The sequence below is a fragment of the Eptatretus burgeri genome, chromosome 7 (genome assembly GCF_056783735.1).
Source record: "Eptatretus burgeri isolate ZD-2024b chromosome 7, Ebu_testis_v1, whole genome shotgun sequence".
Taxonomy (NCBI): domain Eukaryota; kingdom Metazoa; phylum Chordata; class Myxini; order Myxiniformes; family Myxinidae; genus Eptatretus; species Eptatretus burgeri.
In genome coordinates, this window is record NC_140967.1 from 12920477 (window position 1) to 12943920 (window position 23444).

The 23444-nt window shown below is 41.5% G+C and overlaps 1 protein-coding gene and 1 long non-coding RNA gene across 5 annotated transcripts in view; one reads left to right on the forward strand and one right to left on the reverse strand.

The window, feature by feature from the left end:
- The window catches only part of LOC147022692 (uncharacterized), a 54217-nt gene extending 42264 nt beyond the window's left edge, over positions 1 to 11953 (forward strand). The window contains exons 2-3 of the long non-coding RNA XR_015059857.1: positions 847 to 946; positions 11842 to 11953. This is a non-coding gene — a long non-coding RNA (uncharacterized LOC147022692). The remainder of the gene's footprint in view (positions 1 to 846; positions 947 to 11841) is intronic.
- LOC147022694 (uncharacterized) overlaps positions 1 to 23444 on the reverse strand; it is a 46664-nt gene that overhangs the window by 3668 nt on the left and 19552 nt on the right. For 3 of the 4 annotated variants that reach the window (XM_085887476.1, XM_085887477.1, XM_085887479.1), the window contains 8 exons: positions 22129 to 22305; positions 20171 to 20231; positions 19906 to 20054; positions 19278 to 19367; positions 13574 to 13663; positions 11183 to 11305; positions 8488 to 8619; positions 1153 to 1269 (listed from right to left, as the gene is read on the reverse strand). In XM_085887476.1, coding sequence (XP_085743602.1) covers positions 1153 to 1269; positions 8488 to 8619; positions 11183 to 11305; positions 13574 to 13663; positions 19278 to 19367; positions 19906 to 20054; positions 20171 to 20231; positions 22129 to 22305 — 939 coding nt within the window. The remainder of the gene's footprint in view (positions 1 to 1152; positions 1270 to 8487; positions 8620 to 11182; positions 11306 to 13573; positions 13664 to 19277; positions 19368 to 19905; positions 20055 to 20170; positions 20232 to 22128; positions 22306 to 23444) is intronic. The other variant, XM_085887478.1, reaches the window with a different exon arrangement.

Sequence of the window (23444 nt, forward strand, 5' to 3'; positions counted from 1 at the left end):
AAGGAAAAAAATGCAAAAAAAAGTTTTTAATTCATGAAATAAAAATATATATATTTGTATTCTTTTGTTTGTTTTTTTTGGAAAAAAAAATTCCCCCTTTTCTTCCCCTCGGGGAGGGGGCATGGGCTTGGTTAAAAACACACATCAACCACACAAACACCCTTAACAAGACTCCCACCAATAGCACTCCATACACAATCACCCATCAATACTCAAACTTCCTAAAAGTCTTATCAACATCCCTATACTCCTCTATCTGCATAACTTCCAGGTACCTATCTAATTTTAATTAAAACTTATCTCCTGTTTCTACTGTCACTACCTTTCCAGGGAGACCATTCCATGCATTAACTACTCTTAATTAATTTAATTATGTATTTTTTAATTTAATTTTTTTTTTTAATTTTCAAATATTAAATTTTTCCTTTTTTTATTTTTTTTGTCATTATGAGGCAGAATCTCAAGTGCTACCAATTGGCTAATATTATGAGTTTGGCTATCCTGGAAACCATCAGCGATCTCTGATCGCAGCCCTCTAGTTTCACTTTTTATAAAGCTTTGAATACAGGGAATTAAACATGTACAAGTGAGTTAGTAATATTCAGACATTTGGTATTAATTTTCCCATGATGACTTTCTTTTGACTGGCTCCTTTTTTTGTACAGCATTTTTCAACAATTCAGCTTCCATAAATTTCATGCCACAGAGGTGAGCAAATGAAGCAGACATCAAAAATAAGGCTCAGGGCTCCTTTGTTGCACTCGGAGATGGACTAAGGTATTTCAAAGGAAATGGACTAAAGTATTTATTTGGTGATAACTTCCTCTCAAATACTCTTCCCTCCAGAATCAAGTCTGCTACTCCACCAGGATGGCACAGAGGGAGCACACTTATCTTTGTCCTGTCTAGTCCGAGTTCAATGCTTTACCCAGAAATAAACTGCCAGGTTGGTGCATTGCAGGTATGACATTACATCAAAAATTGTGCTATCAGATGGAACAATAATGTTGGGGAGCTGGCTGCCAGCATCGAGTGCAGGTAGACGTTAAAGAGGAACTGCGATGTGTGATTGCCAAAGAGCTGTGCGATTTCCCCAATATCCTTAGGTCAAATGATAAGACAACACAATATACCTGGTTATCTGAGTCATACCTTTATGAACTCTTCTTTGTTCTTCTTTACATGCATCAATTCATTCTTCAAATGTTTGACGAATTGTGGAGTGTAGTCTGTGACGTGCACGTCAGCAAATCCCGCAGTTTCAAGATACTGCCAAAGACAAACACTGTTTGGTTTATATGTAATGCAGTTGCACATTTATAACCAGTTTCTTGTGGGATATATAATTATCAATAATCATATAATTTTGGAGCCAACATGGATAGTCAGAAATGTAAGAGCTTAATGCGGATCATGTGGCATAAAGAGTCATTTTTATGGCTTGCAAAATGACAGTTTTAAGCTTTCCCCATCACTCTGTCCCCATCATCACCCCTTCTCCCTCCTTTTATCCACGCCCCAAAGTAAAGTAAACAATGTAAATGAACACTCCACAACCTATGACCACACTAGTAGATTTTGAGATCGGACAAAAATTACAAAGTGAAGCAAAAACAGAGGAGGGGTATTAATGCAGGTAAGAGGGTGGTTCCAAATTTATGAGGATTTTTGTTTGCAGGAAACCTTGTTTGAACCAATACGGAGCATTCAAAATGACATTTCAATGCCAACGATGGTCTTTTTAATAGGCTGACAGGATGGCCTCGGCTCTCGAGGGTATGCACAATCACCTCGAAGCTTTATAGCCTGGGATTGAATCCCAATCCAGCTATAAACTGTTATCCCAGTGTTTCACAGGCAGTAAAAGGGTGGAGGAGCTCCTTGCGAGCCAACAGCCATCCATATCTAGTGCCCAACTGTGTCTGTGGACGTCCTCCTGCAGTTGGGTTAGTTTTTATGAGGAGGTTGGTGGCAAGATTTGCACTCCGGCCACCCAAGACCCTTCATTCCACAAAACATACGAGAAGCATTTAAAAAAAAAATTTGAAAACCCACTCCATAGGAGTACCTCCTGTGCAGCTGCCCTTCGCAGGGCAACTCACTGGATGACAGGATTAGAGCAAAGCCTTCAGGACCCCCAATCTTTGATGATAGGATGGAAACCATGGGGTAGCCTTCCCGGGTCAAATTGCGGTAGTGTGTGGCGGGGTGGTGCTGAGGTGTCATCCACCAGATGGCGGTCTCCCTGGGTTAACCTGAGGTGGTCCCTATGGGTGGGTGTCTGGAATGTCCCATCCTGAAGAGAGTATGATCAACTGTCTCTGTTGTCATCTGAGGTGAAGCGTTTGGACATCGGTATTGCAGCACTCTCGAAGGTTCGGAGACCAGATTGCGGAGAGATCATGGCGGCTGGTTACACCTACTATTGGTCTGGTCGCTCTGATGGTTATCATGCCCAAGGAGTTGCTGTATCTGTGTCCAATAAGCTGACGCCAATGATAATTGAAGTAACATCTGTCAATGAGCGTATTATGAGGCTAAGAATCTCACTCCCTGGGTGTCATTTCACTGGTCTCTGGATGTGCTCCGACTGAGGCGAGTGATCCCACCATGAAGGACGCATTGCCTGGCACACTCGAGTCTGTGGTTGATCAATGCCCCAGGAAAGATACTCTTCGAGTCTTGGGGGACTTCAACGTATCAACTGAAACTGATCGGGATGGTTGTGAGACATGTGGTTCCCGTGGGTCTGGAACTGTGAACCAGAACAGCACTAAGTTCTTGACTTTGCAAGAAGTCATGGACTTAGGGTGGCTGGTTAATGGTTTCAGTGCCCACAGGATCAACGCTGGAATTAATAATTATCCATCGCTGTCGGTCTGGCAAAGGAGATTGACCATGAGCTCATTGAAGGTCGCTGGAGGATGATCCAGAACTGCAGGGTCTACCGGAGTGCTCAGTTCCTCAATACTGACCACAGGCTTGTTGCAGCAACTTTAAGGTTTCAGCTTAAATCCATGAGAATGGAACCATCCCAGCATAGGCTGGATGTTGGCAAGCTCAAAGATGAGAGTGTAGCTGAGGAGTTTGCGAACAGGCCGAGTAGATATTTGGGGGGGGGGGGGTCTGGGTGCTTTGCGGAACCCTGAATAGTTGTGGAGTGCATTCAAGACCACCGTCCTTGATGTTGCCGGTAGATGCCTTTAAACTCACTGGAGGGTGAAGAAGAATATTGTCTCTCAAGGGACACTGGATACCATTGACCAGAGACGCAGGGCCCAGAGGCTGAATGGCAGTGCTGAGCTGTTCAGGGAGCTGAGGCGTAAAACTGTACGTGCACGAAGGGTGGACAAGGAAGCCTATGTGCGATGAATCTGTGATGGGGTGGAGCATCACTTGTGGTCAGGTGATTCGCTACCTGATGACAGGGGAATTCACGCATTGCTTTCCTCAAAGCCCATCCCTCGGTGTACTGTAATTAGAGTAGAAGGTGGTGGGCTCTTGACAGAGGAGTCCAAAGTGAAGGACAGCTGGGCCGGTTACTTTGAGCGGCTGCACCAGACAGATCCATGAGCTGTCGAGTTGGATGTCAGGGGTGTTACTTTCCCTATTGCTGACCCTCCAATCAACTGTGGCCACCTTCATTTGTGGAAACGCAAGTTATGGTGAACTGGTTGAAATGGGGTAAAGCTCCTGGGAACTGTGGCATCCATGCTGAACTTCTCAAGGCTGGTCGAAATGCTGAAATTGTGTCATTGCATGCAGTTCTCTACTCTGTCTGGAATACAGGCATCATCCCAACTGACTGGAAGGGGGGCCTTGTTGTCCCTCTCTGGAAAAGGAAGGGTGATTTCTAACACTGCAACAACTACTGAGGGGTGACACTGCTCTCAGTGCCAGGCAAGATCTTTCCTCGGATAATTCTTGAGCGGGTTTGCCACCATCTGCTTGAGCCCCAGTACCCAGAGCAGGTAGGCTTTACACCAAAGAATTCAATGATTGACCGTATCCTTGCTCTGAATCCTTGCACCGAATGCAGGCGAGAGTTTCGGCAGGGGCTGATTGCAGCCTATGTTGATCTCTGTAAAGCGTTTGATTCAGTGAATTGGGTTGCCCTCTGGAGGATTCTTGGTCTTCGTGGGGTGCCACCAAAACTGATCCATCTGATTTCAGATCTATACTGGAACTGAGAGTGCTGTGAGATGTGGTGGTACCATCTCTGACTTATTTCCATTTGTTATTGGAGTTCTTCAGGGGTGTGTACTGTCCCCACACTTTTCAGCACTTGTATGGACTGGATACTGGGGAGGACGTTGGAAAGAACAATCTGCAATGCTTTGTTTGGGAATGTCAAGATCTCTGACCTTGATTTCGCAGATGATGCAGTCATATTTGCAGAGACTCAACATACCCTTTTGGGGGCCCTCGAGGTGCTGAATGTGGAGTCGGAGCCGCTGGGATTACGGGTTTCCTGGGTCAAAACTAAGATCCAGGCATTCAATGACATCTTTGATGCTGCTGTCATGTCTGTACCTGTTTGTGGCAAGGATGTTGAGGTCCCAGAGAGATTAATTTACCTTGGCAGTGATATTCATGTCTCTGCTGGCTGTGAGCCAGAGGTCAACAGATGTCTGGGTCGGACCTGGGGAGTCATGGATTCACTGGATCATGGGGCGTTGGTGCTGCTGGTACCAGTGTGTGAGAGTGAAAGTCTGAGTCTTCAGGTTCTTGGTGCTTCCATTCTTGCTCTCTGGATGTGAGACTTGGAATCTGACCAGAGATCTGAGAGGGACACTTAATTCCTGTGGTGCCAGTTCTCTTCGAAGAATCCTTGGCTATTGCTGGGCTGACTTTGTGTCCAGCGAGTGGTTGCTGAGAGAGACTCAAATGAGATTTGTTACCTGTGTAGTCCATGAGCGTCAGCTGCGGCTGTTTGGACATGTGGCTCATTTTCCTGATGCCGATCCCGCTCATCAGATTCTCTTTCGAGAGAGTGCCTCGTGAGTGGAGGAGGCCAATGGCCGACCATGTGCTTCGTGGTTGCAGCAGGTTGATAAGCATTACAAGGAGATGGGGTTGGGCCAGGCATCTGTCTGGGGGATGGCCATATGGAGACCCCTGAAGTACCGGCGGAAAGTGAATGCAGTGATCACTGCTCAGGCGCATTGCTCCCATACCTGACCCTGACAGGCATTGATTCATCAGTTTTTCCATCCATCGGATGGACATTCAATGGGTGTGCCATCTGCTGGCATTAGTTGTTGGATGTTGTAGATCCCATGGTATCCTTCACGAAGAGTAGGTGAGCTATCGCCATTGCCATCGGCAAATTACAAATTCCTGCCCTAACTTACAGAGGGAATTGCATCAGATGCACCCTCAGCAGATGGTGCTACCATGCACCATTGAGCTGCACATGAAATGAGAATTTGTGTTTTCACATAATTTTCAGTATTTCAACGAATTTGTGACAATTTCAAGATGGTTAACCAAATTTTTGTGTTCCTGAACTCACAAAAACATAGGACATACAAGAAATATTTGTGGATGGGAAGTGTGCAGTTCCTCCCATTTCCTTTTAATACAAGTGAGCGGCAGCAGTGGATAACACACACACACACACACACACACACACACACACACACACACACACACACACACACACACACACACACACACACACACACACACACACACACACACACACACACACACACACACACACACACACACACACACACACACACACACCCCCCTTTCAGTGAGCTGAGAAAGTTCGCAATCTCTTTTGTTGTGCAGAGGCACACCCCCTATCTCTCAGGTAGTCTTCCAATTATTTCAGCTTCTTTTAGAAACTTTGTAAGCTATTTTATGTGGCAACATTATTTCATACACACATTGATATACTTTAGGGTTTCCCTGAACACTGATATTTCTGAGGGTTTCTCTGCATGATGCACTAAGCATTCTGGAGAGGATTACATCAAGATAAAACTCCCATATTCCAGGTAAAATTTGAACATGTGTGAATTTCACAATTCTCTTCTAGCATCTCATGCATTCTGTACACTTTCAATTCCATCTTTCAATGACCTGTCCCAGTTCTTGATGGACAAGCAGCACCATGCTGTGCAACCAATGGTCTGTGCCTTTCGGCAGGTTCCTCCACCCTCTTTGTTTTTTTAATTTTGAGCAATGCATTAAAGAAGGAATCAAATGATTACGGTTATTGGTTCTCAACACGAGAGAGAGAGAGAGATTTTTTTTTCTCTGAAATCTATGACTCTACATGCCTCATGCATGACTCTGCTTTTTATAAACAAAAGTCCATGTCAGATGTGAGCCAAACTCACCAATTGAAACTTCCATTTTCAGAATAATTTCAAGACTATATATGGAAGGATATTAAACAAAACATTTTATTGAGCAGTATATTCGCATTAATGTCCCTGATGAGCACATACAGTGTATGCTAGTTCAACATGGAAATTGGTACACAAATAGACCGACAAGCTCTTCACTTATTCCTGATAACGCACCAAGTATTTTCTGTATTTAAAACGACATATTGTCTCTCTTACCCCATGCCTGCCCTTTCTCATGCCTGACCTCATCCATTCAACACCTTTTCTCAAATTATTACACGACATTAATTTTTTTTGCAAACAGATGCAATTTGAATTACAATGTAACCAGAAAGGTACCCGTCGTCGCTTTGCTGACAGATTTAATCAAAGGACAACATGTTGTACTTCGCAGGCATTCTGCTCTATTCGATCTATAATTCGCTTGAGGTCATCTCCCATCTGCTTGGAAGTCAGCTAACATCACCTTCATCAACCATCCTTGCTGCTTAAATAAAAACTCTTCCATTTCGCTGCAAAGCTCAGTGTTGGATTATTGGGTTTTAAAGCTCTACTTAAAATGAGTGAAATGAAACATTTTGAAAATGTCGAATTATTATCACGAAGATTGGGCGATTCCTACAATTTGAGAATCGATTCCAATTATGAACTGCTGTCTCGATTCCAAAAGGAATCAATTCTGGCTGGGGGTGGAGGGGGTCACTCACACCAGAAGTGACTGTTGGTTGAGCAGGCATGCATGATCCTGAATGGCTGATAGTGGATGGCTGTTTCTGATTTTCTGATGATGGCGACTGATCTTGGTCACATTTAGCACGACTTTCCAATCCACAACCATGACTTGGATGGAATGAATTCTGATGCGTACTCGACATGTAGGAGAATATCTTTATGCAGAGCCACGCATCGAATTTGCTTCAGATTTAAAATCTCACTTAGTTTTTCCAGATTATTTTCAAATCTATCCACTGTATGCTCAATAAAGATCATGCTCGATGTTGTGCCAGCTTTTCAAAGCAGATTTTTCTTTCCGAGGAGGTCTTCCCAAGTCCATTCCTAGTTTTGCCACGCAGAGAAAAAGCTAATGCCATCATCCATCTCTGTGCCAACCTGAAACACGGAAATACTCCTGGGAGAGGAAATAACAAGAAGTAAAAGATGCTTCAAATAAATCCAAACCTCCAGGAAAATTACAATTTTTTTTTTAATTTCGATAAAACAATTGAACCCAATTTATCAGGTGGTCTGTCGGGGAACAGACCGCACCTTGATCACTCCCGACATTTTTTTTTATTTCCTGTAATGCTGCAATATGCTGCAATATCTTTGCCGTTAAGCAATATGATGATTTTTGGAATTTCACAATACTCAATGCAGATCTAAAAGGCCAATGCTGTCTGTCGGATCCCGTAAGGTGTAGTCCGACTCACATGCACACAGTTCGTGAGTACATGTCTGCTCGTTTTATTCACAACTTGAACAAAGTCGAAGCAGAAAAATGGACTTGCCTTTTTCTGTTATGTAAAGAATGACAGGAGAAGCTTTAGATATATTTTGCTGAACCAACGAACAGATTCTCGACGGACGAAGTGAGATATATGGCATCGTAGGAATCGACTCCGGAGACTTGGAACAGTTAATTACAGGCGGGTCATCGGCTCTGTAGAATTTCGGATTTGATCCTCGGTTCCGATGGAGGGAATCGATTCTAACCGGGTAATAGATTATTTCACCCAAGCCTAATTCTCATTCAGACTTCAACATGACCATAATGATATTATCAAGTTGTTTAAACTTTCTTTATCCAAAAGGAAGATGATTTGTAATACTGGACACCACCGGGTGGCGCTATATGACACATTTACATAGTGCGAAATAGGGTCTTCCCTGTTCCCCCCACCATGAACCCCCTCCCTCATATATGCTACACCAACAGAAAGCATACTTAGGGTACCCTTAAGCAACATGCAAAATTTGGTTGGATTTCGTTCAGTTCTCTAGTTTGTGAAGCTTACAGAAACAGACAAGCAAGCAAACACAAATTGGGCTTTATGTACTGTATATCATATGGTACTATTTCTGTAATATTATTGAATGAAATATTGTTGTTGGTGTTTTTTACCTTGGTAAATGAAGGCACTGCCAACAACTGGAAACCAGTGCTGTTAACAAACTTTTGAAAGTCTTCTGACATTGGTTGCTCTCCAGAACAGTAATCAAGGATGAGAAAACGCCCTGTTGGCTTCAGCCATCTCTGCTCACATGGGTAATCAGGGTGCTCACTTGTTGGAAACATAATTTAACAAAGCAAACAACATAAACAATGCTCAGAAATCCTCAATATACTGAAAAACATGCCAAAGGCCAAGGAAAAAATAAAAGAGGAAAATAATATTTGAAAGAGGACACATTTATTTGAAACAAAAACATTAGTTGGATTCCTGATATGTTTTTTATTTATTATATTTTTTTATACATAGTCGAGGCTCATGGAAGACTGAGTATCACACTGAACGAATCATGACGGAACAGACAAAAACAGGATAATGTACTTGGTGATAGAATGCCCCATCTGTGAAGCACTGAAATAACAATTCATATTTGGGCCAGGAATAAATTCCAAATCTTAGAGACCAATAGGAAGCATACTACTTCAAAGTTATCATTTGCAACAACACCATTAGTGATCAAAATCAATGAAAGTCACCAGCACATGTAAACTGTGCACTGCATAGGTTCTGGCAGGCATGCCATAACATAGCAATAACAGTAAAGAACATGTTTTAATCTTTTGAGGACCTCCAAGGATTACCACGTTGGAATTTATAACATCTTCGCGAGCGTTTTGGAATGCTGTGAATAAATAGAGTACAGCCACATGGCCTCATCATCAGCTACAACCTCTCTTGGGAAGACAATTTTGTACCAAACCTGCCCTCAAAAGCTGCCACAGATGGGATATCTTTGTAGTGCCAGCTTATTCCTCAGTGCGTCAGATTTTCTCGCAGCCTTTTTCATGACTGGGCCTGTAAATTACCTCCGCTTCCGAAGGTGGATGGAGGTTATGTTTTCATCCCTGTCTTTCTGTGAGCAGGATATCTAAAAGTGTTATGAATGGACTTGGACGAATTTTGGTGGAAAGGTTGGATGTGTGACATGGATGAATTGATTAGATTTTGGTGAAGATTCCAATCCGGAAACTAAAATTTTAAGCGAGTCTTCACCATTGAGAGACAAGAGCAAAGATGATACATAGCACGATATCTCAAAAAGTTAAGGACGGATTCGGATGAAACTTGGTGGACAGGTTGGGTGTGTGACAACCACAAATTCATTCGATTTTTGTGTAGATCTGGAAGCGGATCCGGGTACGGTAATTTTTTAATTGTTTTATGTGATTCCTCAACATTGAGAGATGGGGCCAAAAACTATATGTAGCATGATATTTCAAAATGTTATGGACGATTTACAACAGAATTGGTATACGAGTTTGGGAGGCGACAAGAACAAGCTGATTCGATTTTAGTTAAGGTCCGGATGCAGATCTGGCCTATCAGAGGGATAGAAAACGTAAACCGTTAAGCCTGGTGGTGGTATGCATACTACCGAGTTCTATTCCAGTTAATGATATAATACACTTCCCTTTATTTACACATCTACCTGCTTTACACCTCTCAATCCTGTGTCGTCAAATCTAAAGCACTCCACATCATTGGCATCTCCCACGAAAAGACTCACCTGTTGCTTACTCATCACATCTATGTTGGTGACATTTCTGTGTTCTGACACTTCTTTTCTCTGTTTACCCTGTCTGCTCTTTCAAGCCCTCCATTCCTCCAGAGTTCCTTCTGGACATGCACCTTCTTTCATTAACTTCCCTTATTTACCATCCAAAATGCAACTTTACTGCTCACCTCCCATCCGTTGCTGCAATCCAGATCTTCCATCTGAGGTTTCAATACAGCAGCTCACCATCATCTCGTGTTATCTTCCATCCTATCCATTATATTTTATTTCCTTCTTAACCCCCCCCCCCCATCTTACTTGCATACTACCATTTTAAATTGTCTTCTCCCCCCTTCCCCCATTCGTTGATCCACCTGTTTGTTTTTGTTTGGATGTTTCCCCACCACCTCACTGTCAATATGTTCACGTCTCAGCTCTGGCACCTTGCTTTTCTCACAAAATATTTCCTCCAGATTGCTTCCTCTTGCTTCATACATTTTCGAAAAACTTGATTTTGTTTTTTTTTTTATTATTTTTTGTACACAGAGACGAGGCTCATGGAAGAGCAAGAACACAGAACGGTTCAGGATGCAACATAACAGAAGAAACAGCAGAAAGAGAAGGGGGAAATGCCAACAGTAGGACCAAGGGAGAAAATCGATGGAGATGGACAACAAGGGATGCGAATAACGATAAGTGGTACGGGAGAAATCCAGAGGGTGGAGAAGGTGGATACAGGAGGAAAAAGGGGGGGGAATTAGGAAGGGGGGAATGATGGGATGTGAAAATATTTCACAGCAATGTAACACCAGCTGGTTGATTTTTATTTTTACTTATTTGAAGAAGTTTCCAAATATTTTACATGAAATAATTATGGAAATGCATTTTCCCTTTTATCATCCATTCGTAGATTTCTTCAAAATAAAAAAAAAAATTTATGTCACATACAATATTTAACATCGGTATTTTGCATCTCTTGTTGAGTATAATTGACAAATTATGAAAAGGGTAATAACAAGCAGTTGAAAAACAATCATGAAAACAAATTCAAATGTTTTGCATGAAAGAAAAAAAAAAAAACAGGTACTCACATGTAATTTCTGGAAAAGTGAAAGCTTGTCCAAAATGTATAGGATTGACTCTTTGGAATACACCACATCAAAGCTGTTTTCAGGAAATTCCCGCATTGTTGCATCACAGAGCTCAAATTGGACCTAAGTATAAAACAGACACCTACCTGGTTACCTTTTGATCACACGTCACAAACTGCTTCTCAATGAAGTGTCTCAGTGACAGAGTTATGCTTTAGGATTATAAATTGGTTGAAGTGTCCAAATAATGACTCAGTAAAGAGAATGGACATCATGACAAACTGAACTGATCATATGTGCAAATTGTCTTGCAAGATATAAAGTAGTATTTCTGTGAAAAAGAAATTCGAGCTCGAGGATGAAAAAGATGAGCGAATTGCTTTGTTGCAAGTATTTTGCAATTCATAATAACCGGAAATCATGAAACAGAATTAAAAGTCAAAGTGTTATTAAAAATGGTGCATTCCTTGTATGTCTGACTCTCATTGGTTTGGAGGGAAACGTACACCATGTTGACTGAGAAACCTTTGAGCTGGTTGGGCCCAATGTATCACTCGTAAAGTAAGTTTCCAATTTATCTTTGGAGTTGTTACCTTTTCACCGAAGGTGGACAGAGGTGGTATGTTTTCACCCCTGTCTGTTTGTCTGTCTGTGAGCAGGAAATCTCAAAAAGTTATCCACGGATTCAGATGGAACCTGGTGGACAGGTTTGGTGTGTGACAAGGATGGATCGATTCGACTTTGGTGAAGATCCAGCTTCACCATTGAGAGGTAGGGCCAAAAATGATACATAGGACGATATGTCAAATCTTTATGGATGGATCATGACAAAACTTGGTGGATGAGTTGGGTGGATAAAACGAACAAGCCAAATCGATTTTGGTTCGAGTACGGATGTAGATCCAGACTACCAGCGGGATAGAACACGTAAACTGTTCAGCCTGACAGAGGGATATGATCTACCAAGTGCCGTTCTCGTTATGGATGTTTATCTTAAACTTCATAAGTTTGAATGAATATTTGGCTGGGCGAAGAATGTACATAGTGGACGCTGTAAAAATTTGTCTGTTGAAAGGGAGAAATACGATTACAGGAGTGATCATGAATACTTTGGCTATTAAGACAAAGTGATCAAGAATACTTGTTCAGTTACACGAGTGCGCATCTTCATGGCATTTATGGTGTCGCCTTTTGTTGCGGGAATGTTGAAAAATTGTATTATCGACCTATTGTGTTTGCTTATTATTACTGGTGAGGCATCACTGGGTTCAATGGTATGTTTACCAACTGTTCTTTCATATACTTTCCAACACTGATATCATGACTCCGAATTAAGGACCATTTATTTGTTGAGTGTGGATGCATTGCACAGAAACCTCCTTGCTCACCACGGCAAAGCAGACAAGACGAAAGCAGAGACTATGCCAAATTATCGCTCGGTAGGAAGATGAGAAAATATTCAGGAGGTAGCTGAGGTGTCGTACTGTTCAGTACATCCTTGTTTTAGCCATAAACATGGATTCCTTAGTATTTTAAAGACATTAACGGCATGTTGTTGGTATCCCAAACCTTTCTTTAACAGTTACTTGAAGAAGCTAATTGATCATTCGTTTCTGAAAGTAAACTACAACTTGAATGGACTTCTCTTGGAGAGGAACTGAGACTTGTATGTTTAAGACGTAATTGCTCTCCAAACAGCAATCATAATACTTGCACAATCATATTACCTGAAAGATAGATTGTATTCATTTATTGTACAGTTTGCGACAAATATCTTCACTTTGCATCTAAAGGCAATGTGATTATACAAGTATTACCAGATTTGGTAGCATCATGGTTGGAGCTTCTGCTCTGAATCTGGGAGGTCGGTGGTTCAAACCTCAGTCGGTCGAGTCATACTAAAGACTTTATAAAATAGAATGTACTGCTTCCTGACATGATGCTCAGCATTTAATTGAAAGACCACAGGAAGAAACCCCCCCCCCCCCATAGATTGGCATCCATGGTGGGGAGGAAATTCCTCCTTGATTGCCCCACTGAGTGCAGGGAGAAAAGCGATGTCATAAAGATTATGTCGATGGTACCCAGAGTACTCCGGCAAGTGATGTCACTTCCCCCAAGTTCCATAGCTCCTACATGAGCCATAACACCTGTCAATAACATTTCTATTTTAAAAGTGGATATTAGAATTTTAATAACTTTATGTTTTCGTTCAAAATTTCATACAAAAACTTAATCAAACATAGTGGATTATTTCATACACAGGACATAATGCATCGAACATTTCTACATACTCGTGCAAACATGAATTATCAGCTGATATTTCCGAGCTTAAACATGAAAGATAATGATGTGGCAGTGGTTGTAAATGGAGGAGAAGATAGGATTTACCTTTGGGACATTTTTTTCCATCAATCTGTTCTGTGCGATCTCAATGGCACATAAGCACAGGTCAATACCCAGAACTTCAACCCCATACGCCTGAAAATACAATGAACATGTTTGTTTGTTCATAATTTTTAAATGCTGTGTTCAAAGCCATGTCAGTCGTTATGAAAAACGCTATCAGTGTTTAATGTCTTCAACCCAGGTAGGGCAGCAGGCACAACATAATGTATTTATTATGCCATTTATTATTAGACCTGCTGTATCTACCATTGCATCCAAATTATTACCCCACCAACATGAAGCGAAATGCAGGGTTGAGCAATTGGTTCAAGTACGTCCATCCATCTGTCTATCTTATCAGTTTATGATCAAGGAACAACCTCATTTAAAGTGAATGTTATATTTTAAACATGAATCGGAACATGAATAGGAAGACAAGTGTGTCATTTGAGCTTATGTTGGCTCTGAATTTGTCCCGAACACACATGCGCAAACAGGGAGTGACATAATATTTATATTCTGTCTGTCTGCTTGGAAGTCAAACAACATTGAAAATCTTTCCAAACAAGAAACTTTCCAAACAAGAAATGCCTTTAAACCTCTTTAAACCTTTATTTAAATTGAACAAGATACACCCGGACCCCGACATTCAGGGTACCAGCATTCGCAGGTTCCGTGTATTCGCGGTTGATAATTTGTGACATGCTCCTACATTCGTGGGAAATTTCTTCGCGTATCCGCGGTTTTCACGGCAAAATTTTTTTCACGAGCCGCGAGCATAACATAGTTCGAAAACGTATCTTCCATGAGCCATGCACAAAGCAGCTGGATGTAAGTACAGTACAATATTGGACGTACACAAAAAAAAAACACATCTTCCATGAGCCGCGAACATGACCTGCTTCCTGTACGTGTATTGTAGCTTCGCGGCATAAACATAGTTTTGCGGGATGTCTCACCAGGGCAACACGTCATTCCGTGTGATGCCATCCCTTGTGAGTTACTTACAGAAAGAAAAAACTTACAGCACCTATCATAGATGGCAAGTGATCTGGATTTCATGGATTTAACTCGGTTTGTTTGTGAAAACCCACAGACTTGTTTTAGTTTCGTCAAAACCCGCATTGGATGGAAAGTTCGATCCATTTTAAAAAATGCAATATTTTGCTTCCATTCCACTCTCAAGGATTGACACACAGACTGTTAGACCTGGGATGCGTTCAGTTACCAAGTTTCTTGTAGAGTTCTCACCAAGTGGCTTAAGCACTCAATCAAGCATTCCACCATTCAACGCTGTTGATAAGGAATGGCTGGCTTGGCAAGCGATAGCAAGCTTATTGATAATGGAACACACCCGGAACCTGTTCAGTTACCAAACAGCCAGCGTTTCGTTTGGGTGCTTGCTTGATTGCTTTAAGACACTTGACAAGCACTCTACAAGCCGATTGTTAATGGAACACACAAACACACCCCTGGAGCAACCTGTAGCCAATACGCAATGTATCCTTCGAGTCAATTGGCTGTGTGACGTCATGAGCTTTCTCTCACCGAAAGGCATGTCACCATCCTCCAGGATTCCACACATACTATTACTTCTGATCCTGTCTAATAAATATATGACCCTGTTTTGAGGCCCACCAACCCATTTTTTGTCACCTCCAACTTGACATGTATGCTTACAGAATGAAAACACTAACAGCATCTATTGATGTACAAAAACCAGGTCGCCACATACAGACATTACACAATGGAAACATTCAGTGCATCTTAGTGTAGATCACCACCTTGCTACAAACAGCACATTCTGAGCTGTTACATTTAAAAAAATTCTCAGCATAATCTACCTGTCGATAGGAAAGACAATGTCCTGTGAGTTAAGGAATGGAAACATTCAGCATATCTATTGGTGTAATTAGCAGCTTGCTACATACGGACTAATTTCACAATGACATCGCTCACCACATCTATTCTCAGCTGCTGAATACAGCATCACCCGTAAACATCCCCCACAAACAATGCGCAGACTACTCACCATGTCCTTAATCGCCATCATTCTCACCCCATTGCTCTGACCTGGGTATTGCCTCTCGCTCCGTTCTTTCTTTGAAAATTGTTCCCAAGGATCGAGGATAACATTAAAAAGGGTATGCCTCTAAGCGGACCACTGATACAGGAGAAGGCGAAGCTCCTGCATGACCATCTCTCTGGCACAGGTGGTGGAAGCACGAGCGTGGCGGGTACAAGCGGCACCTCCAGCCTGTTTACAGCATGCAGGGAGTGGTTCATCGCTTCAAGGCGCGAAATCATTTACGCAACATCAAGCTCGTCGGGAAGCGTGCCTCCAAGGACCACGACACAGCCAAGGCATTCCCTGCAGAACTCGCGAGCCTCGTACCTGACGCAGCAGGTCTTTAATGCTGATGAGATCGGCTTGTTTTAGAAAAAGAAGCCAACCAGAATGTTCACCTTACAGCACGAGTGAAAACTAGCCGGCTTGAAGGCCGCAAAGGACCGGGTATCACTTCTCCTCTGCCTAAACGCCAAAGGCGACTTCATGGTAAAGCCCTTGTTTCTCTATGATTCTCTGAACCCACGTGCGCTGAAAAACAAAAACGAGCAAGCGCTGCCCATGTACTGGAAGGCGACCAGGAAGGCATGTGTGACGTCTGAGCTTTCTATGGACTGGTTCCATAGCTGTTTAGTTCCTCAGGTTGAGAGATACCTGGCAGGAAATAACTTTTCCTTCAAGGTACTCCTGCTGCTTGACCACTCCTGGTGACCCCAGGGACCTGAACGGTGCTCACCCGAATGTTGAGGTCATGTTCCTGCTGCCGAACACTACCTCCCTCACCCAGCCGCTCGAGCAGGGGGTAATATAAACTTTCAAGACTTATTACACCCACCGCACCTCATCTTCATCATCATCATAATCATCATTTTGCAAAGTTACCTGTGCTGTGTTTGTTTATTAAACAAGCTCAAATGAGCTAAAATCCTCGTCCTCTTAATGATGACGTCATAAAAACGAATATGACGTCATTGTGATATAACAGGTTTGCGATAAATTATCTGTGCTAATGCCCGGTTTGATTCCCGCAAACAAAATTCAAACAGCTTGCCGAGTTTCAGAGATAATGGTAAAGGCGATTTCCATTAGCAGCGACATTATGATGTCAACTTTTTTCAAGGAAGAATTTCCAAAATCGGAGATGGTTACTGCCTGCGAGTGGGCTTTCTGCATATACATGGCAAGTTTCACGAAGATCCGATAAAAAGTCTGGGTTGTGAAACAAAAAATGTCAAAAAATAGGAATGACGTCATAAAAATTGATATTACGTCATAGTGATGTATCATATGTGCGGTAATTCATCTTTGCTAATGCCCTGTTCGATTTCTGCAACCAGAATTCAAAAAGCTTACCTAGTTTCTGAGATAATTTTTTAGGCGATTTCCATTAGCGGAGATATTTTGACGTCATAACTTTTTTTGTAGGAGGAATTTTCAAAATCCGAGATGGTTCCTGTCTGCGCGGGGTATTTTTACATATATATGCAAAGTTTCAGGAAGTTTCGATAAAAACTGGAGGCTGTGAAACACAAAAGTACACAAGAAGAAGATAAAGAACAACAACGTGAGTAAGACTTAGAGATCCTCCACGAGGATCTAAAAATTGAAACGGTACATGATGATGATGTTGTTTTTCGTTTCGTGGAAAGGTAAGGTATGGATAAGAGATTTTAAAATGCATTCTTCAATAAATTGGAAATGGTACCTGGTGTTGTGATTTTTTTTTTATTTGTAAGCATCTTTAATGAAACTGTAATCATGCATTCGTGGTCAAAAACATTTAAAATTTTAAAAACTTTACCCTTTGAACCAGGAACTGCTGTGAACTGATGACATTATCCCCCCTTGTCCCCATTGTACCAATTCCCGACTTTGGTGGTGTCGCTATTTGTGGCCTTTTTCAGGAACCAGGAACCACTGCGACTCGCAGATTATCCCCCCTCTCACTCACGGATTTTACCCCGACATTCATGGGTTGGGAAATCCCTGGAACCTATCCCCCCATTTCTCATTGAAACAATGCCCCCACATTCGCGGTTTCTAAATTCGTGGGGTTTTCGCTGAACATATTCCCCACGAATGTCAGGTTCCTGGTGTCCTTGAAGATTGGAGAGCACAAATAGCCTTTATAATATTTCCAAGAACCATGCTGAACTCGATATATAGCATAAGAGGGAGTGACCTATGTAATGGGTTGAAAAAGACGCTGCAATTATGGGTATGTACAGTGCTGATTGACACTGTGTTTTATGGTGATCAATAAAGTCTTCATCTCCTAAATTGGGACTCTACGTTGTCTTATTATAGTGTATAAGGGCGGTTGTTGTTGAAGACTGCTTCAGTCGCCCTAAACTTCCGGATGTTTTTGAAACGATCTTTAAAATCAATATGTAATTAAAATGAAGTACAGGATGGCCTTGCCGTTCACAGGCTTCCTCCTCACAGATTCACTTTATCGCGATGAATTTATTGAGGCAAGGATTGCGGTTTTCTGACAATGCGTTTGAATAATCGCAGGTTGGCAAACTATTTTCCACATTGATTCACCAAATCAACATGAGCAGTCAATGTAGTAACCCCATCAAACCACTCAACACCACCATCACCATCAACTCCATAAGTTTGTCTTTATCATCGCCATCGCATTATTGTATCAAGTTTATCATCATTGTAATTCAAGGTAAGTTTCATGTTTTTAAAAACTCAAGAAAATAAACTTTCTTTTATGTTCTTAATACAGGAAATAATACTTTATTCTTGTCCTCAATAACTATTTTATTCATGAAAACAAATAGCACAAAAACAATGCAGAAACATGTCAATTAAAGGTGCAGTTTGGACAATTTTTAAATCTGAAGTCCCAAACCCTATTTTCCCCCTTACACCCTAAGTTTGCAGATTTGTGTGTTTGCAGATTTGTGGATTTTCAAGAATGTAATCCCAATGAATGGGAAAGCCCTTCTGTATTTTCTTGAATACAGAATATGGGGCATTGTGTTCTATGAACTCACGAGTTCCTCATAGATCTGTGCAATGGTGCTGTTAGTTGGCCTCATATCAACCTGACATCCTCAATTATTCTGTGCGTTTTATTTTCGTGTTCAATATTATCATGCCCGGCCATCTGTCTTTGCCTGTTTGTCTGTGTCCCTTGTTTACTTTTTGCCCTCAACCCCTGCTTCCCTCATTTTTCTCTGTCTAAAGTGGCACAACAGTCAAGTGGTCATCTTAGACGGAGAAAAAAAAAAGAGTGGTTTGCTCGAGGTGTAAAGGAATCCATTTGGGAAAGAGTTGAATCACCATCTCTCAACAAAAATGGTGGTTTGCGATTTCATCTGTTACCTACATGGGAAAAAGCTTTAACATCTCTTCCATGCTGTCTGCAATCGTCGCATGATGCCCGGATTGGTCTACAGATCAACTCACCTTACCAACTGCCGAGGTCACGTGGCAATGCTCAAGCTTCTCCATCACATTAACATCTCCCACGACCAAGGCGGGTGGATACTCACCGAAACGTTAATTTTACCGTCGAGAAAGTCCAGCTTTTTTCAGTTGTAAACTTTTACTGTAAACCAAGGTTTTTACATTTTACAATTAAGAAAAAACAGAAACCAACGAATGGCTGGTTGACAATACCTTAGCCATGTACAATGCTGGACCACCAATTCCACACCCGATATCCAACACCTTCTCTCCTGGCTTGAGATTCAGCAGGGACATCAACTCCTGAGTACACAAAACATTTTCTGAACTCACACATCCATCAACATATTTAGTCTTTAAAAAATTTGAATATGTCAGTTACAAATCGAGTCCAAATACAATGGATTGTTTTCCACCTGGTTTGGAGAAATGCTAGTGTTATGAGCTGAACTCCAATGGCTTAGCCAAGGAGGAACCAGTGATGGAGCACAGATATTCAACACTATATATGGGAAGTTATCGAGCTTTAGAACTTTTGTTGCTTCCAGAACAGTTAGCCATGCTTTTGTTTTTACATTAATATTATGCACCAATTGGCTGTATATGACATGGTGGAACAAACACTTGGGAAAAGATATTGTGGCGTGGTTGACCCAACATATTGGAAAATCTCTTTGACAATAATACAGCATTCTCTTTTGTGCTTGTGTGTTGGCTTCACCGTGGCTAATTATTTAATTGAGCCTACACCGCCCAGTCAATTGTTTGTCTACCACCACTACTGGTTGTATGTGGTATGACTCAAGAGCTTCTCTTTTAATGTGCTGGTTGTAAAAATCACTTTGCTCTGTTGATGACATCCTCCTTTCAATGCTTCTTGCACAGGTAAACCTTCACCGCAGCATCGTAGGAATGACCCTCCAATATGCTTGATGGTCTTAGTTGCATGCAGCCCTCTTTTTCTCACAGAACCAATCTTACTCTTCTGACCTGATGATCATGGAGGATTAAGGTATGTAGCTTGCCATGAAGATGTATTTTGTGGTGGTATACAGTTTTACTGATGCACAGTTTGTCCAATCAAATTGGTTCTTTATCTAACATACTTAGAACAGTGATGTGTAGTCTTCTCTGTGTGGATGAGAACTTGTCTCTGTGTGGATGTCTCTGTGTGGATGGATGGACGGACAAACAGAGAGACAGACAAAACCGATTACATACAATATCCCCTCGTTTTTTTTCTTCAAAAAGCATGGGGATAAAAATTCATGCTAGCAAGACATTGTTTTGCAGTTAGAATGGATTGTCTGATAACATCTGCTCAAGAAACATGTCAGTAGAACACTTGCTTTAGAATATGCAGACATTATTAGAATCTGATATAGACCCTGAGCTGCTGGATGATGTGGATGACAACCTATGAGATGACAACTTGGTAGTCTCCTTTAAGAAAGTCATGAAAAATATAAATCGGACTTCAGCGAGATCAATGTTCATGAATTTGAGTTTTCGGCAGTGGCATACTGAGGGTGTCTGGTGCCTGGGGGGCAAAACAAAAATTTGTCCCCTCCCAACCCCCCACCTACCTCCCCCAAATCTCCAACCCCACTTGTCATAGACATTGAAACTAGGATCTTTATATTAAAATTTCAATCTCTTTCTCCCACACATCCTTTCTTTCTCTTTCCTCTATTGCCTTTCCTTGGCTGTTAGCTCTCAAGCCTATGTCATCACCGTGACCTGGCATAATAGTGGGGCAACTTAGCTAAATATAGCATAACAATTGTGCATTTTATGAGAAAAGCACCAAATTTGGCACACTAGTGGCCTATCATATTACGAACAGATTTGGATACTGGGCCATCTCAAAATTTTTGATGGCAGTGGAAAATGGCTGCCACAGCCATCAGCAGCTGAATTTGAGATGGCCCAATATCCAAATCTGTTCATAATATGATAGGCTACTAGTGTGCCAAATTTGGTGCTTTCCTCACAAAATGCACAATTGTTATGCTAAGTTGCCCACTATAATGATCCCTGTTCTGTACCATGCCAGCCAAATGCCATGTGATGCTTCGACGTAGCGAATCTGCCGCCGAGAAACCATGACTCGAGAGGGTTCATAATTATACGGTTCACTTTTACCAGGACACCATGATTGGAGAGGGTTCGTGATGATGTGGGTCCCATGTTTTGCACTGGTACCTCGCTAGTATTTTATTTTAATAAATCTAACACTGAAAAACAAGGCATTTCCCAAGGCATGATATTTCTGCTGATATACCAATATTTGATGTGACATTATCACACTTGACACAAAATCTTAATGAGCCATAATTTTATGACAATAGATAAATTCTGGGTGAAGTTGTTAAGCTGATTGTGAATTTGACACCTCCCCCACCCCCCACTGTCCTGGAATCCAGCGCCTGGGGGCAAATGCCCCCCTCTGCACACCCCCTCTCAGTACGCCACTGATTGTCAGTGATACAAATATCTGCATCAAAATGGCCTCTTCTGCTGTATTTGTGATATTGTAATTATGTGACTGTTCATGCATGATGCTTAGTTGTCATTGCATTGAATTAAAAATATTACTTTTAGGGAATTAAAGAATATTATGTCAACGTGTGCGTAAAATAGCTGCACCTGCCTGTGAAACACTGAGATTACAGTTTATAGCTGGGCCAAGATTCAAAGCCGAGCTAGAGGGCTGAGAGGTGAGTGTGCTTACCTCGAGGCCATCCTTCCAGGCCAATGTATTGTGACAATGGAATGTCCGCAAGAAGATGTGCGAAATTGATCTTTGTGACTTATTTGTAGTAACTGCTTGCAATGATGAACGATCACGCGAAACACTTATTCATGTCTATGCCAGCGTAGGATACATATTGATGCAAATTATCAGAATTACCCGAGTCACCATTTTTGAGTTATCTTGTCGAAGGACAAACAGACAAAGAAAGACTTGAATTACCAACACAGAGTGACTTCTGTATGAAAGCATTCAATTGTAAAATGAAACTACTTGCATGAAATTCGAAATGACAAGGTGTCCTTTTACCTGGGTCGTATCAAGCCCCCCGGCACTCAGAAATCCTTGCCCGTACATCCATTCTATGTGTGAGATTTTCCTTCTTGAGAATCGTTCTTTTTCCAGGAACTCTTCCAAAGAGCAGTTATTGCCAGTGCGGATAACTTTTTTCAGTAGCCAACAGAAATGAAGTCGCTCCTCTTTGTGCTGCAAGGAACAGGAAGAAAGAGCAGTGAAATTTTTCACTTGTGACACAATGTTTATTTCTGCATCATGGGGAAGTTGTGTGCAAGCAAACCCAGGGCATGTCCTTGTTTAGTCCTTTTCTGAAGGTCAGGGGAGGCACAACCTTGGAATAATCTCAACACCGAGAAGTAAATATAAAGATGGAGTCCGTGATTGGGGGATATTTATACAGCAGACTCATTAGGATTAACACTGTATCTATAAGGAGAATGGTGATGATTTGAACAGCGGTTTCACTGCCTCAGTTACATTAAAATAATAAACGTGTTCATTGGTGTTCAATTTACCTTTGGTTGTATAGCCAATACATCTTCATGCGACTTTATCCTGCTCACATCTCTCCATGTTGTTGTTTCATTTTTAGCCCTCGACCAGGCGACAGACCGGCTGGAGCATGTATTTTGGGTGCTGTCAGTCAGCCCGTCTGTCCAGGTGTCCATCTGCAGCCTCTACTCAAAAGTGGCTTTTGTATGTCTTTCATATTCAGCACGTGAAAGCAATAATGTATAGGTATGAGGCACGTCAAATGTTTTTGGGATTAGAGCTAAAATTTATGGGACACGATTTTATTTCAGAATTTTGGCGATTTTAATAAAAAAAACAATTTATGGGAGAATGCAAGAATAATTACATGTGCTTTCAGAAACCATTATTTATTAATATCCACTTTATCATCTCCACCATCAACGTGGAATTTTGGATTATTTATCTATTTATGCACATAATAACAGCTCCACGGTGGACATACCACAATTAAGTATTGATTTATTTATAAACACAAAACCTTATACCCCACAGACACACAACTTTTTCAACACTGAATTGAACCACCAATTGTTTTTGAGGTAAACATAGGCCAAAAGGTCAACATGGGCTGGATTTCTAAAATCCTCAATTTTCATCTGATTGACTTGAAATTTGAATAGGATTTGCAAATTTGGTCATTAAATTCAATCACCAATTATTTTTGAGATCAAATTAGATTTATAGATTTTGCAAGTATCATGCCCTGCACGACGTCGTCTTCTTGTTATTCTGTCTGTTTATTGCCGACAGGTCACAATTCCAAACCGATCTCATGAAACTTTACCAAGTTGTAG